The sequence below is a fragment of the Molossus molossus genome, unplaced genomic scaffold (genome assembly GCF_014108415.1).
Source record: "Molossus molossus isolate mMolMol1 unplaced genomic scaffold, mMolMol1.p scaffold_m16_p_7, whole genome shotgun sequence".
NCBI classification, from domain to species: Eukaryota; Metazoa; Chordata; class Mammalia; order Chiroptera; family Molossidae; genus Molossus; species Molossus molossus.
Genome location: NW_023425401.1, coordinates 11,197,199 through 11,212,424, shown reverse-complemented (window position 1 = coordinate 11,212,424; position 15,226 = coordinate 11,197,199). Strand labels below are relative to the sequence as shown.

Below are 15,226 nucleotides of genomic sequence, written 5' to 3'. Positions count from 1 at the left end.
TTGAGAACTGGGATCTTTTCTATAAATCATCAAGCCTGGCAAATTAAAAGTTCTCAAAAAATGGTTTGTGAATTAGTTAATGGTAAATTAAGAAACTTAAAATTTAACGAATGCTTGGTTATTTTCTCTTACTGTTAGGGGTGTCTCTTCTTCCCTGCTTCCTAGCTGCAGCAAAATTGTTACTGACTGACCTGGCAGAAGAACCCAAGGCTTTATCATCCACTGTCCTGTCTGGAGCTCTCCCAGGGAAGCTGAGTTATTGGGGAGGGCTCTTAGAGGTGAACTATGGCTGAGCATCCAGAGTTAGTGGGAAACACCAAGGCTCTAGAGGTCAGGGGTCAATAATAGTGCTTTGCTTCAATTAAAAAAATGGTAGGTTTTTTTTTGCCTGGCCAGTGTGGCTCAGTGGATTGAGCATTGTCTCATGAACTGAGAGGTCCCAATTCGATTTTCATTCAGGACATATGCCCAGGTTGCCGGCTCGATCCCCAGTAGGGGATGTGCAGGAGGCAGCCAATTGATGTTTCTCTCACACATTGATGTTTCTAGCTCTCTCTTCCTTCCTTGCTCTAAATAAAAACGTTTTTTTAAAGCAAATCACATTTTTAAAAATGATGGGTTTTTTTGTTTTGTTTTTAACTACTGACATATCTATATAACATCTATAATGTACTCTATTATAATCATCATGTAATGTATTTGGATTATGAACACAGTAACAATAATTTATGGTGAATCAATTAAGTCTTGACTCACCACTTTAGAAAGATTATCCATCCTATCAAGAAATTTAATCTCACTTTATTTTCTTGACAGTTACTTTCTCTTGAAATAGGATCTGTAAAGGAATTGTTTCCTGTTATTTTGTATTAAGATAGAGACTTACAGGTTTTGAAAACCAAAAGAGACTACTAGAGATTATTAAACTCATGCTGTCACTCTGTAGAAAAAGAAACTAAAGTCGAAAGAGATTAGGGACTTATTCACCCTTTTGCTTCTTCTATTCTCTACCTACTTAATTATGGTTATTATTTTTTCCTCATTTGGTTGTTGAAAAAGTACTTTTCTTTCACTTTTTTCTTTACTTTTGGCTTAATTTTCTACAAGTGGATTTAAATAGCCCCTTCTCGTGTTCTTCATTTCTACCCCTCAGCATTTCATTATGGATTTAAAAAATTATAATGTGTTAATGGTTTAATTTTACTCTGTTAAACAGTAAGGTTGTAATCTGGTTTCCCCTAACACCTAATTGGCAAAAGTTCTGAAGAAACTTTGATGGGTTTATAGGCAGAATGATGTACCTTAGCTGACAATTCACTTGGTGGGTGTGCTGCTAGTTGTTCTATTTAAGAGTGTCATAACTGGCCAAGATTGAGGAAGCCCACTGTGGCCTCTTTTTCCAGTGATTATAACTGGAAACTATGAACAAAGTACTGAAAGCAACTATCTGAGCACTCTGAAAAGTAAACAGTTAACAGGCATACTGGAGATGGAAAACAAAACTCAAATGACCAACATGACAAAGGTGAACACTCTTGAAAGAAATGGAAAGGTAGAAATTCTTGGAAGAAAACTATAGACTATTAAAAAAGAACTAAACGGACATTTTAGAACTAAAAAGTATTATATTTGAAATTAAAATATAACTCAGTAGATGGACTCAGTAGAATACAGATGACACAGGAAAATCAGTGAACTTAAAGATAATTCAATAGAAATGATCCAGTCTGAAGAACAGAGAGGAAAAAATAGGGATAAAAAGAGAATAAAACCATAGGGATCCAGGATAATCACGAAAGGTCTAACATCCTGGCACTGGAGAAAGAAGAAAGGGAAAGGAGAAAGACACTGGAAAAGAAAAAGGACTTGAAAAAATACTAACCGAAAAATCCCCAAATTAGGTGAAAACTACAAATTTACAGATTCAAGAAGTTCAGCAAATTCCAACCAGTATAAACTCAAAGAAGAACATACCCACACACATCATAACGAAACCACTGAAAACTTTAAAAATTTCAAAAGCAACAATAGTAGAAAGATACAGTACAGATAGGGAAACAACAATTTAAATACCTGGAATTTCTTATCAGAAAAAATGAAGGCTAAGAGACAGTGGAGCAACATCTTTAAAGTGCTAAAAGAAAAGAAGTTTCAACACAGAATTCTGTATTCAATGAAATACTCTTCAAGAGTTAAAGTAAAATAACATCCTTATATAAAAGAAAACTATAAGAAATGTCTAAAAGCAGTTCTTTAACCTGAAGGGAAATGATACCAGGGGAAACATTGAACAACAGGATAAGAAGAGCAACAGAAATGATAAATATCTGTGTAAATATAATAGACTCTTTTTCTCTTAATTTCTTTAAAATGTGTATGACTGCTGGAAGCAAAAATTATAGCATTATCAGTGGGAGCGTTCACTTTAGATGTAATGTAAATGACAGCAATAACAAAGTGGAAGGCTAAAAGGACTTGACATGATAAAATATTAATTCTCAGTAGGCTGAAAAGTTAGGTATGTATTTCCTAAGCTCTAGAGCAACCAATGAATAAAATACCAAGAACCTGGCCAGTGTGACTCAGTGGTTGAGCATTCACTCATGCACCAAGAGGTCGCCAGTTCGATTCCCAGTCAGGGGATATGCCGAGGTTGTGGGCCAAATCCCCAATGGGGGGCAAGCAGGAGGCGGCCAGTCAATGTTCTCTCTCATTGATGTTTCTATCTCTCCCTCTCCCTTTCTCTCTCTCTAAAATCAATAAAGAAAAAAAAAAAAAGAAGTTAAAAAATACCAAGAGATATAGCAAAAAATTCAATAGATAAATTAAAATGGAATCATATAATCCAAAGGAAGGCAGGAAAGGGAGCAACCAAGCAACCAGAAAAAGAAAAGAAAAAAAGAAACAGGAAACAATAAAAAATGAAACAGTGGCTCTAATTCCAACCATATCAATAATAATATTAAATGTACATAGTCTAAACAAATGCATTAAAAGACACATTATCAGATAGGATAAATGTACAAGACCAAACTATATGCTATCTATGAAAAGCCTACTTTGATTATAGAGATATAAACAGATTAAAAATAAAAGAATATATGAACATAGATGTAAAAATATATTAGATCATATATCATACAACAAAATATCAGCAGATGAAATCCAAAATATATAAAAAGAATTGTACACCATGACCAAGTGGAATTTATCCCAGATATGCAAGCCTTGTTCATCATTTGAAAATCAGTTAATGTAATTTATATATCAGCAAACTAAAAAAGAAAAATGACATGATCATATAGATAGATACAGAAAAAGCATTTGACACATCACCTATTCATGATAAAAACTCAGTGAACTAGGAATAGAGAGAACCTTCTCAACCTGATAAAGACTATTTACAAAAACCCTCCAGCTAGCATCATACTTAATGGTGAGAAACTAGAAGCCTTCCCACTAAGATCATATACAAAGCAAGAATGTCCCCTTTTACCATTTCTTTTTTTTTTTATCCTTACCTGAGGACATTTTTGCATTTTTATCTTGAGATAGAGCAGGAGGGAGACAGGGAGGAAGAGAGAAAGAGAAACGTCGATGTGAGAGAGACACATCGAGTGGTCGCCACCCACATGACCCCAACTGGGGCAAGGGACATACTGTAACCAAGGTAGGTGCCCCTAGTGGCAACCGAACCCGGGACTCTCTGGTCTGCAGTCTGATGCTCTAACCGCTGAGCCAAACCAGCCAGGGCATCTTACCATTCCTTTTTAACATATTGGAAATCTTTGCTAATGCAATAAGTTAAGAAAAGGAAATACAAAGTATACAGATTGGGAAGGAAAGACATAAAACTGTCCTTATTCACAGATGACATGATCACCTATGTAGAAAATTCAAAAGAATTGATAAAAAAACAACAACCCGGAATCAATAAGTGATTATAGTAAGGTTGCAGGATACAAGATTAATATGCAGAAAAGTGAATTGCTTTTCTATATACCAATAATGAACAAGTGGACTTTGAAATTTAAAACACAATACCATTTACATTAATACCCCTAAGATGAAATATTTAGGTATAAATCTAACAAAATTTGTGCAAGATATATATGAAGAAAACTACAAAACTGGCTAATGAAATCAAAGAACTAAATAAATAGAGAGATAATCCACGTTCATGGATAGCAAGACTCAATATTGTCAAGATGTCAACTTTTTCCAACTTGATCTATTAATTCAATGCAACCCCAGTCAGAGATCCCAATAAGTTATTTTATGGATATCAACAAACTTATTCTAACGTATATTTAGAGAGGCAAAAGACCCAGAAGAGCCAACACAATAGTAAAGAAGAAGAGTAAAATCAAAGGACTGACACTACCTGACATCAAGATTAATTATAAAGCTGCAATAATCAACATTTTATGATATTGGTGAAAGAAAAATAGCTCAATGGAACAGAATAATGAGCCCAGAAGTAGACCCATATAAGTACAATCAACTGATCTTTTACAAATGAGCAAAGACAATACAATGGAGCAAAGATAGTCTCTTCAACAAGTGCTACTAGAACAATTGGACATCCACATGCAAAAAATAAATGAGTGAGTCTAGACACATACCTTATATACTTCACCAAAATTAGCTTAAAATGGATAACAGACTTACATGTAAGGTGCAAAACTATAAAACTCCTAATAGATAACTTGGAAGAAAATCTAGATGACCTTGGATATTTTGATGCTTTTTCAGATACAGTACACACAAAAAATAATTGCTAATCTGAATTTTCTTAAAATTAAAATCTTCTCTGTGAGGAACAATATCAAGAGAATTAGAAAACAAATCACAGACTGAGAGAAAATATTTGTAAAAGACACATCTGACAAAAGGATAAAATACACCAAACACTCTAAAAACTCAACAATAAGAAAACAAAAAAACTATTAAAAAATGGACCAAAGATCTTAACAGACACCTCACCAAAGAAGATATAGAGATGGCGCAAATACGCATATGAAAAGTAGCTCATATGTCATCAGAGCAACATTACTGAAGCAACAATGAGAAAACACAACACACCTATTAGAACAGCCAAAATCCAGAATACTGACAATTCCAAATGCTGACAAAGAGGCAGGACAACAGGGGTTCTTACCCCTTGCTCATGGGAATGCAAACTGAACAGCCACTTTAGAAGACAATTTGGTTTTTTATAAAACTAAACATACTCCAACCACATGATTTAGCAATCACACTCCTTGGTATTTACACAAAGGAGTTAAAAAGTTATGTTCACACGAAAACCTGCCCAAGGATCTTCATAGCAGCTTTATTCATAATAGCCAAAATTTGGAAGCAACCAAGATGTCTTTCAGTAGGTGAATGGGTAAATAAACTGTAGTACATCCAGACAATGAAATATTATTCAAAGCTTAAAACAGAATTGTGAGGGAGGTAGAGGGGTTCCCCACATGCCCTCTGCCCCCACACTTGAATAGCCTTCCCCATTATCAACATTATTCTTTACAGTTTTTAAAAAATAAAAGGATAGGAAAAGATGTGCCATGCAAATACTAATCAAAAGAAAGCTGAATTGACTCTATTAATATTAGACAAAGTAGATGTCAGAATAGGAAACATTGTGAGGAATAAAGAAGACATTGCATAATTACAAAAGGGTCAAATCATCAGAAAGACAGGAATCCTAATGTGTATACATCTAAAAACAACATAAAAAATATATGAAACAGCCCTGACTGGTCTGGCTTAGTAGTTGAAGCATTGGCCTGCGGACCAGAGAGTCCTGGGTTTGGTTCATGCTAGGGGCACGTACCAAAAAATATATATGTATATATTTTAACAGTGTGTTTGCATGAGCTACTTGTCACAGACTATTGAGTGAAAAAGAAGGCAGTGACAGTATTTTTTAGTCAGATATGAGTATGACTCACAAGTAATCACGTTTTTGGTTTGGATCTTTAAAGGAATAAGAACATCTCTATTTAGAAATTTTTATTTAAAAATCGTGACTGATATAGAATTAAAAAGGAAGAACATATAGTGCAAAATTAATGGGTTATATCATTTTAGATTCAAATAAAACTTCATTTTTTGAAGAAAATTATGCTCATTGAAAAAATATATATATTGTTCAACATTAGTTGAACTGAAACAAGTAAATTTTGTAAATAATTGCTATCACTTAAGTAAAAAATATTTGCACCATGTGAGAAAAGAATAAGCTGGGTAACAGTTTTGGAATGAAGTCTTAAAATCTTTAATTTCTTTGAATAATGTTTGTAGTTTTCAAAGTTTAAGCTGAACACTTCTTTTGTTAAGTTTATTCCTAAGTATTTTTATTTTTGATGTTATTGTAAATGCAATGTTTTGCTTAATTTGATTTTCCAATTTTTCATTGCAACTGTGTAGAAATGCAATTGATATTGTTACCATCATAATAGCTAATATTAATAATAGAAAGGAACAGAGGGAAGGCCAGACATTGTAAGCCTGGTCATCTGGGAAGCTTCACCAGGAAGCTGCAGTTTTACACTCCCCAGGGAACCATGGGTCCATTTCCTGCAAATCATTGGGGGAAGGGGCCTAACAAAGGGGAAAATGGGTGCATTCACACTGAAGTCAGGGTGACATAACAAAGATGTTTAGCTGTTAGTCTAGCCTGGGGAACCATGATTGGCTAGAGGGGTGGAACCACTGCAAGTGTGTGAAATCCTGAAGGATTCATTGGTTAGGCTCCTAGTTAAAATCCCCAAACAAAGAAACTTTCTGTTGTGTTCCTCTTGCTTGCTTGCCCTTGCACTCACTTGCTCTGTGACCCACACTAGCCTGTCATGTGGTCCTAGAAGCCACATGGCCCATGGCCATGTAGACCCCACATGCAGTGAACTGCAGCTGGAAATACAAGGTAAACTAGCCAGATGCTGGACTGAACTTGAACATGGAGCAAAGAGTCTGGGCAGTGGTTTTGATTCTAGATCTACTGAAGAAAAAATGGAAGTTTTCCCATGGTGGGATGGAGGGAGATGGCACCTTATAAGAAAACTCCCTTAATCTTACATCATCAATAAAGCTTTCCACATACCTCATCCTCCCATGGGGGCCTGTTCACGTGGCACCCCAAGAATCCATTTCCACCAGTAACAGGTGGTACAGAGGGGACACCACTTATAACAGTATTTGTGTATTGGTCTTATATCTTGCAACCTTGCTGAGTTCATTTATTTTAATAATTTTTTTAGTGGATTACTTAGGGTTTGTTTGTTTTTTAATACATAGGAGCATGTTTGCAAGTGGAGGTAGATTTACTTCTTCCTTTCCAATGTGTATACCTTTTATTTTGTACTGTAATTGCCCTGGCTAGAACCTCCAATATAATGTTGGAAGAAATGGGGAGAGCAAGCATCCTTATCTTGTTCTTGACGCTAGGGAAAAGCATTCAGTCTGTTGTCATTAAGTATAATGTTAGCTGTGCGGTTTTTGTAGATGCCTTTATCAGGTTGAAGTTCCCTTCTGGTCCTAGCACAGAATAAATCCGGCCTTCCTCTGCCTTTTTGTTCCACTCAGGCCCATGTGGATTGGATGGTGCTCACCTGCTTTGGTGGGGCCATTTTCTTTGTGCAGTTAACTGATGCAAATGCTAATCTCTCCCAGAGATCCCCTCATAGACATGCATAGAAATCATGTTTTACCAGCTGTCTGGTCATCAGCTAGCCCAGTCTAGTTGATACTAAAGTTAACCATCATATACCAACCAAGGCAACTGCAGATTACTTAAAAGCACGACAAGGATTAATGGCCTTTTCATCATCCATGCCTCTTTTCTCATGCAATTCATCATTCCTGAGCTGTATCTGAGCTGCCCAGGACTGGACATCATGAAAGAGCAGTGTGTCCCAGTACTACTCTGGACTCCATTGCTCTGCCTTTAAATGACACTCATACATGTAATGAGAATGAGACTTACATGGTCTCTTCATGTGCCTTCTGAAATTCCAGGAACTTGATGCTTCAAAAAAAAAGTTTTTCTTGGTCATAGTTTTTGTAGTTACAATCTACAGAGAACAATAATGATATATTGAACTCCCTTAGCATAATTATAACCTCTAGATAAATACTGAAGCTGTGCACAGCCGGCGTGGCTCAGTGGTTGAGCATTGACCCATGCACCAAGAGGTCACCAGTTCGATTACTGGTCAGGGCACATACCCAGGTTGTGGGCCAAATCCCTAGTGGGGGGCATGCAGGAGGCAGCCAGTTGATGTTCTTTCTCATCAGTGTTTCTGTCTTTCTCTCCCTCTCCCATCCTCTCTCTCTAAAATCAATAAAGAAAAAAAAAATTTTTTTAAATAATAATACTGAAGCTATTTCAGGGAAGTTTTTGTTTCAATGTCTATAATTGTCTACCAGTTACTTTCAGAACTTACTGCAGCTGGACTTTATGTACGTGGGGAGGACAGGTGTGGTTAGGTAACATTTTTCAGATTCCTATAAAATAAAACTAGTTTAGTTTTTTCCAATTTTTAGACTTTTTTGTTTTTTACATTTCAATAACTCTGAAATCAAGAAGCATCTTAGCATCAGTGCTATATCATGGATTAAATAAGGAGGTTATTTTTTCTTTCTTGTGACATGTGAAATAATGATATATCTTTAAATTGATGGTGTGTGATGGTTAATTTTATGTCAGTTTGCCTGGGCCATGAGGTGCCCAGACATTTGGCCAAACATCATTCTGCGTGTTATCTTGAGGGTGTTTTCTGGCTGAAATTGATGTTTGAATTGGTAGATCCAGTAAAGCAGATTGCTTTCTCTGATGGGAGGGGTCTCATCCCACCAAAGACCTAGATAGAGTACAAAGGCTGAGGGAAACCCTTCCTGCTGTCTGACTTGGCTGGGAACAGTGGTTCTTGGGGTCTCAGGCCTGCTATCTTCTGAACTGGGATCAGAGGGCTGTCCTGAGTCTCCAGCTTGCTGACTGCAGATCTTGGGATTTCTCTGCCTCCATCATTGCATGAGCCAGTTCCTTATAATAAATAAATAGAAACAGAGCTAGAGATAGAGAGAGATATTCACATACTATTGGTTCTATTTCTCTGGAGAACCGTGACTAATACAGATGGGGTTCTAAATGTGATCAAATGTAGTAATTGAGGATATCCTCAACTCCTTCTACTCGAGGTCATGGTGGTTTGGGGGAACATTCACATCAAATAGAGTCATGGGAGTTGTACTGTGAGAAGATGCTACTCTTCTGTACCGGGACAGCATTCTAGACATGGGGTTTGGGGGTTGTTATTCCAGTAGGGGCAGTGTAGAAGGACAGTTTTCTTCACAAATTTTTTGTGTACTTCCTGTGTGACCTTATTTAGGTCACTTAATCTACCTGGGATTGCTTTCATTATCTGTAAAATGAGCTGGTTGGACTAGGTGATTCAAAGTCTTCTTCCATTTCTTAGCTTAGTCACTTAATCTACATGGGATTGTTTTCCTTATCTATAAAATGAGCTGGTTGGACTAGGTGATTTCAAAGTTCTCATCCAAATCTCAGGTATTGATTCTTCAGTTTCGGGGAGGAAGGTGGCCTAAGACGCATATAATTGGATTATCTTGCGCAGGGCTAAAATGTCACCAATAATGTCTAATTCCAGGAGTGTCAATTATCTGCTCAGTAAGACAGAGTCTGATGAACAGTGTGGTTTCCTGGGTTCTAATGTTTATGTGAAGAACAGTGGCCTTCAAGTTTGGGTTTCCATTGAATTTGTAGCCAAGGTCAGGAAGCGTCATAACCTTCTGAAATAAATATTGATGAGTTGATCCCAAGAGATTCACCAGCCAATAACTAACTGACTTGTGTTGAGATAAGGCCATGGGGCTCCTTCCATCTAGTAAAGGGTTTGTGTATCTCTCTGAAAAGAAAATACTCAATATAAAAAATAATAATAAAAACAAGATGAAAATAAGCTATAGTTTTAGAAAAGATTACTTATCTTTGGTGAAAAAGGCTTGTATGGCAGGATATTTCAGTCACTGCTGTGATTACTAGAGGGTGGGTATTGAGAATTAGTATTAACCAGTTTTGTTTACGGAAGTGAGAGACATGGTAACCTGGCAGGCCTGAGTATTCTGGTCCTAGAAAAGCAAATTTGACTTCGGGTGGTGAACACACATACAGTGTACAGATGATGTATTTTAGAGTCGAACACTTGAAACCTATGTAATTTTATTAACCAATGTCACCCCAATACATTTAATTAAAAACAAATTAAAAAGGGAAAAGTAAAGCAGATCCTGATGAAGTAAACAGTGAGTGAAACATCTTTCCTGCCACCCAGCTCCTGTGCTGAGCTTAGATGTAGTGCTGACTGTTTAGCCTCCCGACTGCATACGTAGTGTCCCTGTACCATAATCTTAGGCTGGGGTGCCTGAGGATGTGCGCTCCCCTGTCATAACGTAACACATTGACACCATTTTGACGATGATTGGTGTCTTAGGCACCTGGTTTGTGTGAATCAATCCCCAAGGGCCCATCATCAGACTTCTGTGCCTGAGCAGCCCCCAGGGCTCTGCCCAAAGTCCCTGCTGTCTTCTCTCTGGCTGCCCAGGCCATAGAAGAGAAATGTATCCCTAAAGGGCAATGGCATTTCAGAGAGAGAAAAAATAATCCTGACTAAGGAGGCTGACAGGGCTGATGCAGACGCCCGGATGCACTGCCGATCCAGCCCAAGCAAAGGCCCCGAAGCAGGAATACAGCAGCTGAGTTTGCTTTGACTAGAATTCAGGTTGTGCAAGAGGACCGCATGAGATGTATATTGTGCCCAAATGTGGTTTGTCCCCTGACATTCTCCACAGTAAAGTAGTTAAGCCCTTGAATGGATTACTCCATCTCAGTAGATCAATACTGAATAGTGAGTCCAAGTTATCTTTTCTAATGGTCATGTGACCTGGGCAGGCTTATAAGTACTCTGTACGATGTTGAAAGGGCAGTATAATCTCTTGCCACATTTCTAAGTTTGTGATAATTTTCTTAACCAGAGGGGAGGAGAACAAGTGTATGATAACAGTAATGTTCAGGACACAATTGAAAACCACAGATTACTGGGACTATATTGAGGGGGATAGGGAATAAAAATCAATGGTAATACCATTACCTAGAGAATCATCACAGTATTTCTTGCTGATCCTTCCAGACTTTTTCTACACATTATATGACTGAAAATATATGCCTCTGTGAGTCTTTTTAGTTTTACAAAAATGGGATCAAACATACAGGTCTTTCCTAAGCTACGTCTTTCCCTTACTTCCTCCTGGAATGTAAATTCCACGGCGCTGGGACCCAGCATCCTTTGTTAGTTCCTATTCCTGTGTCCTGGGAGGCGCCTCCACACGGGCTGTAACTGAGACCAGGCTCTTCTGCTTTCAGGTTGGCAGCCTCGGTGGTTTCTCCTCTGTGGGGGGATATTATCCTACTATGATTCTCCTGAAGACGCCTGGAGGGGTTGCAAAGGAAGCATCCAAATGGCGGTCTGTGAAATTCAAGGTGAGAAGCCAGGGGAAATGCAGGTTTTATTTTTCCTTCTGTCCCCACCAAAATAAAAAAGCACCAGTCTCTGTGTGCCTTATCTGCTTCTCCTAGACAAAAATACCGAGTGTTATGTCCCAGAAAAAGGTCTGCAGTAAGACCTAAAACTGCAGCCAAATTTTATAGAGCGGTTGGTTAAGAGGCAGTCAAAATAAATGAGAGCAGTGGGCCTAACCACACACCCAGTGCTCATCCCTTCCTTTCCTGCCACCTGGGCAGGTGGCTCTTTGCAAAGCTTATTTGAATCCTTTCACTGCAGCACCAACACTTCTGTGTTTAAATCAAGACACACACTCCTCACCACCACCACATACTCAAGACAAAGTACGCGAACACGCAACAGACCCACAGATGGCCTTTACTTCTTTGTTTGGGGAATCGCGAGACATCCTGAGGTGTGGTTCAGAAGCAGATTAGGAGAGAAACAGATTAGAAGGGAACTTGGGGGTGGGAGCTGGTGGGTAAAGGAGAGTATGGTTTGCTTGTTTCTTCTCCTGAGGGCTCTGAGGGAATTCTCACACTTTTTTCTGACTTGTGAAGGGAAGTAGAAAAGGAAAAACGTTCCTGACTGCTTTCCAGTAAGCCCAAGGAGATAAGGAGTCCCTCCGGCTTGTTGGCGTGCAAGCTGTGTGACCTCAGAGCAGCATACTTTACACACACGCACCTGAGAGAGTCCCTCTCTATTCTGATGAAAGCGCCTAAGGAGAATTGATGCTTGTTTTTCACACCGGAATCTTGGTGCGATACCTTGGAGTGGATTGCAGGGTTCTCTCCCCTCATCAGCAGTAGCATCGCAGAGCGATGAACAAGCTGGGAGAGGCAGAGGGCTGGCACCCTCTCAGAAGAGGCATGCCTCTTTTCAGTGACTGGCACCAGCTGAGTTCAGGAATTTGGGTGTGGTGGAGGCTACCAGATAGGGCCTTTCTGGGTTTCTGACCTCCCTCTGCTTTGCTCCAAGTTCATTCTGTAGATAATACACGCATGGACCTGATCATCCCCGGAGAACAGTATTTCTACCTGAAAGCCAGAAGCGTGGCTGAGAGACAGCGGTGGCTGGTAGCCCTGGGGTCAGCCAAGGCTTGCCTGACAGACAGTAGGACCCAGAAGGAAAAAGGCAAGTATTGATTGTCCTCTGGTCTGAGAACCTTGGGAATCACCCACTGTCATCTCTGGGTCCCATATTTGACCACCTAGCCAACTTTTCGTATCATGCAGATGATATACAGCGCAGTGGTGTCTCTCTCACACTCAGCAGGTCAGAGCAGAAGGTGTGCAGGCTTTGAGCCAGAGATAACTGGATGCAGATCATGGCTTTGCAGACAGGGTCCTGGCTTTGTGACCTTGCGTAGGTCACTTAATCTGTCTGAGCCTATTTTCCAATATTTTAAAAAGAGGAAATGACCTAACATTAGAAAGATTCCCACAAGAATTATGATACTATCAAACCCTGTAGTACCCCACCTAACACAAAGTTCACTTTTGGTAAAAAGTAGCTGAGCCAAAGAGACATGAAGAAATGCTCAACATCACTAATCATCAGAGAGATGCAAATTAAAACAACAATGAGATATCACCTCACACCTGTCAGAATGGCCGCCATCAACAGATCATCAAACAACAAGTGTTGGCGAGGGTGTGGAGAAAAGGGGACTCTAGTACACTGCTGGTGGGAATGCAGACTGGTGCAGCCACTATGGAAAAAAATATGGTGTTACCTCAAAAAATGACAAATTGAACTGCCATTTGACCCAGTGATCCCACTTCTAGGAATATACCCTAAGAAGCCTGAAACACCAATCAAAGAGAATATATGTACCCCCCATGTTCATAGCAGCACTATTTACAATAGCTAAGATCTGGAAACAGCCCAAGTGTCCATCAGTAGATGAATGGATAAAAAAGCTATGGTACACAGTGGAGTACTATGCAGCTGTAAGAAAGAAAGATCTCTTATTCTTTGAGACGACATGGAGGGACCTGGAAAGTGTCATCCTAAGTGAAACAAGCCAAACAGAGAAAGACAAGTATCATATGATCTCACTTATTTGTGGAAAATAATGAACATAACAGTCTGAGGAATGGGGTAGTCCCAGAGATGTGGAAGTGGGGACAGACTGACAGTCCCCAGGAGAGTGGGTGGGGGAGAGAGATAAACCACAGAACTTATATGCATGTATGCATGAACATTGGACATGGACAACAAAACTGGTGACGGGGGGAGGTATCAGTGGGGGGGAAGAAACATTTGTAACAGAAATTAATTAATTAATTTAAAAAAAAGAGTAGCTGAGCCAGAGAAGCCTTGGATCAGGGTCCTTTCTGCAATAACACCCTGCTTTCCTCTCTCTGTTCCTAGAGTGGGGTGGATGCTTAATTGTCAGGTTGCTGCTGCTTGCTGCTCATTAACTCACCAATTAGGTCTGAGAAGATGGCACAACTTTCTCTCTTGCCTGGATCACGAGGGCCAGGGCTTACTGCCCGAGCCCTAATCACCACCTTGCCAGCCATATACATGCCTGAAGAAATTGTGGGGAGAGGGGGGAAACGGTGTTTCAGGAAACCTTTTTCATGACAGATGTGGCAGACATGCCTAACTCTTCAGGTGACAGAAAAGTGGCTTCTTTGTTGGTGTTTTTAAGTGCTAAATAGAGAGTAAATGCTGGACATGGTCAGCTTTGACTCAGACCCAGTGGGAACGTGCCACATATTCATGGAGAAGAGAACAGGTGGTCATGACTGCCGCTGAGCCCTCAGCTCCAGGGTGCTAGAGTGCCCAGCTAATGAGGGAGCAGCAGGTGCCCAGAGGGTGCTGTTAGCCGTGACAAGCAGGATGCTGAACCAGTCCTCAGTGTTAATGGGCTGCCTTAGCAGTGGTAATTGCATGTTACAGAACACAGGTGTTCATTTCTGAGCACTGTGTTAGCAGGTAGAGAGCCGTGACCCCATTTTACAGTTAGAACTGAGACTGAAATTCTGAACCCTGGACTCTGCTCCCAGCTCTGACACACGTGGGTCAGAGGTATGCCATCTCCTTCCCCCTATACTGCTGATCAGGCAGTATGTTGACTCAAGAAATAGTGTGGATTACTTGGGAAAGACTGGCAGTCTCCTGTGTTTCTCGCTCCGTGTCCTCACTTGTACCCTGCTGTAACCCCTACTACAGACATCTGACTTTGGGCACAGGTTACATATTCCATGACCTGTAGAGCACACTGACTAGTACATCATACATTGTCATCGGTTTGTTATGCAGAGTTTGCTGAAAACACTGAAAACTTGAAAACCAAAATGTCGGAACTGAGACTCTACTGTGACCTCCTTGTTCAGCAAGTGGAAAAAACTAAAGACGTGACCACGGCTGGAGCATCCAGTTCCGAGGTAAAAGATTCTCTCAGCCTTGTGGGAAGTGGCGCCAGATGCTGCTCACAGGTGATGCTCCCTCTCACATCATCCCTGACTGTCTTGGATTTTACTGTTTCCAGAGAAAAATAATAATGAAATTTAACAAGGAGAACAAGTGTGTGCATTTCAACCTATGGAAGCATATAGCTTTCCTTTCAAGAGTGAATTCAGGATTAATTAATTGCTAAAGTTTGGAACCTTTACAGTTAGTACTGATAT

At 39.6% G+C, this 15,226-nt stretch overlaps 1 protein-coding gene across 1 annotated transcript in view; it reads left to right on the top strand.

The window, feature by feature from the left end:
• PLEKHA8 (pleckstrin homology domain containing A8) overlaps positions 1-15,226 on the top strand; it is a 46,146-nt gene that overhangs the window by 8,801 nt on the left and 22,119 nt on the right. Inside the window, exons 2-4 of the mRNA XM_036247415.1 lie at positions 11,447-11,563; positions 12,564-12,719; positions 14,859-14,983. Coding sequence (XP_036103308.1) covers positions 11,542-11,563; positions 12,564-12,719; positions 14,859-14,983 — 303 coding nt within the window. The 5' untranslated portion in view covers positions 11,447-11,541. The remainder of the gene's footprint in view (positions 1-11,446; positions 11,564-12,563; positions 12,720-14,858; positions 14,984-15,226) is intronic.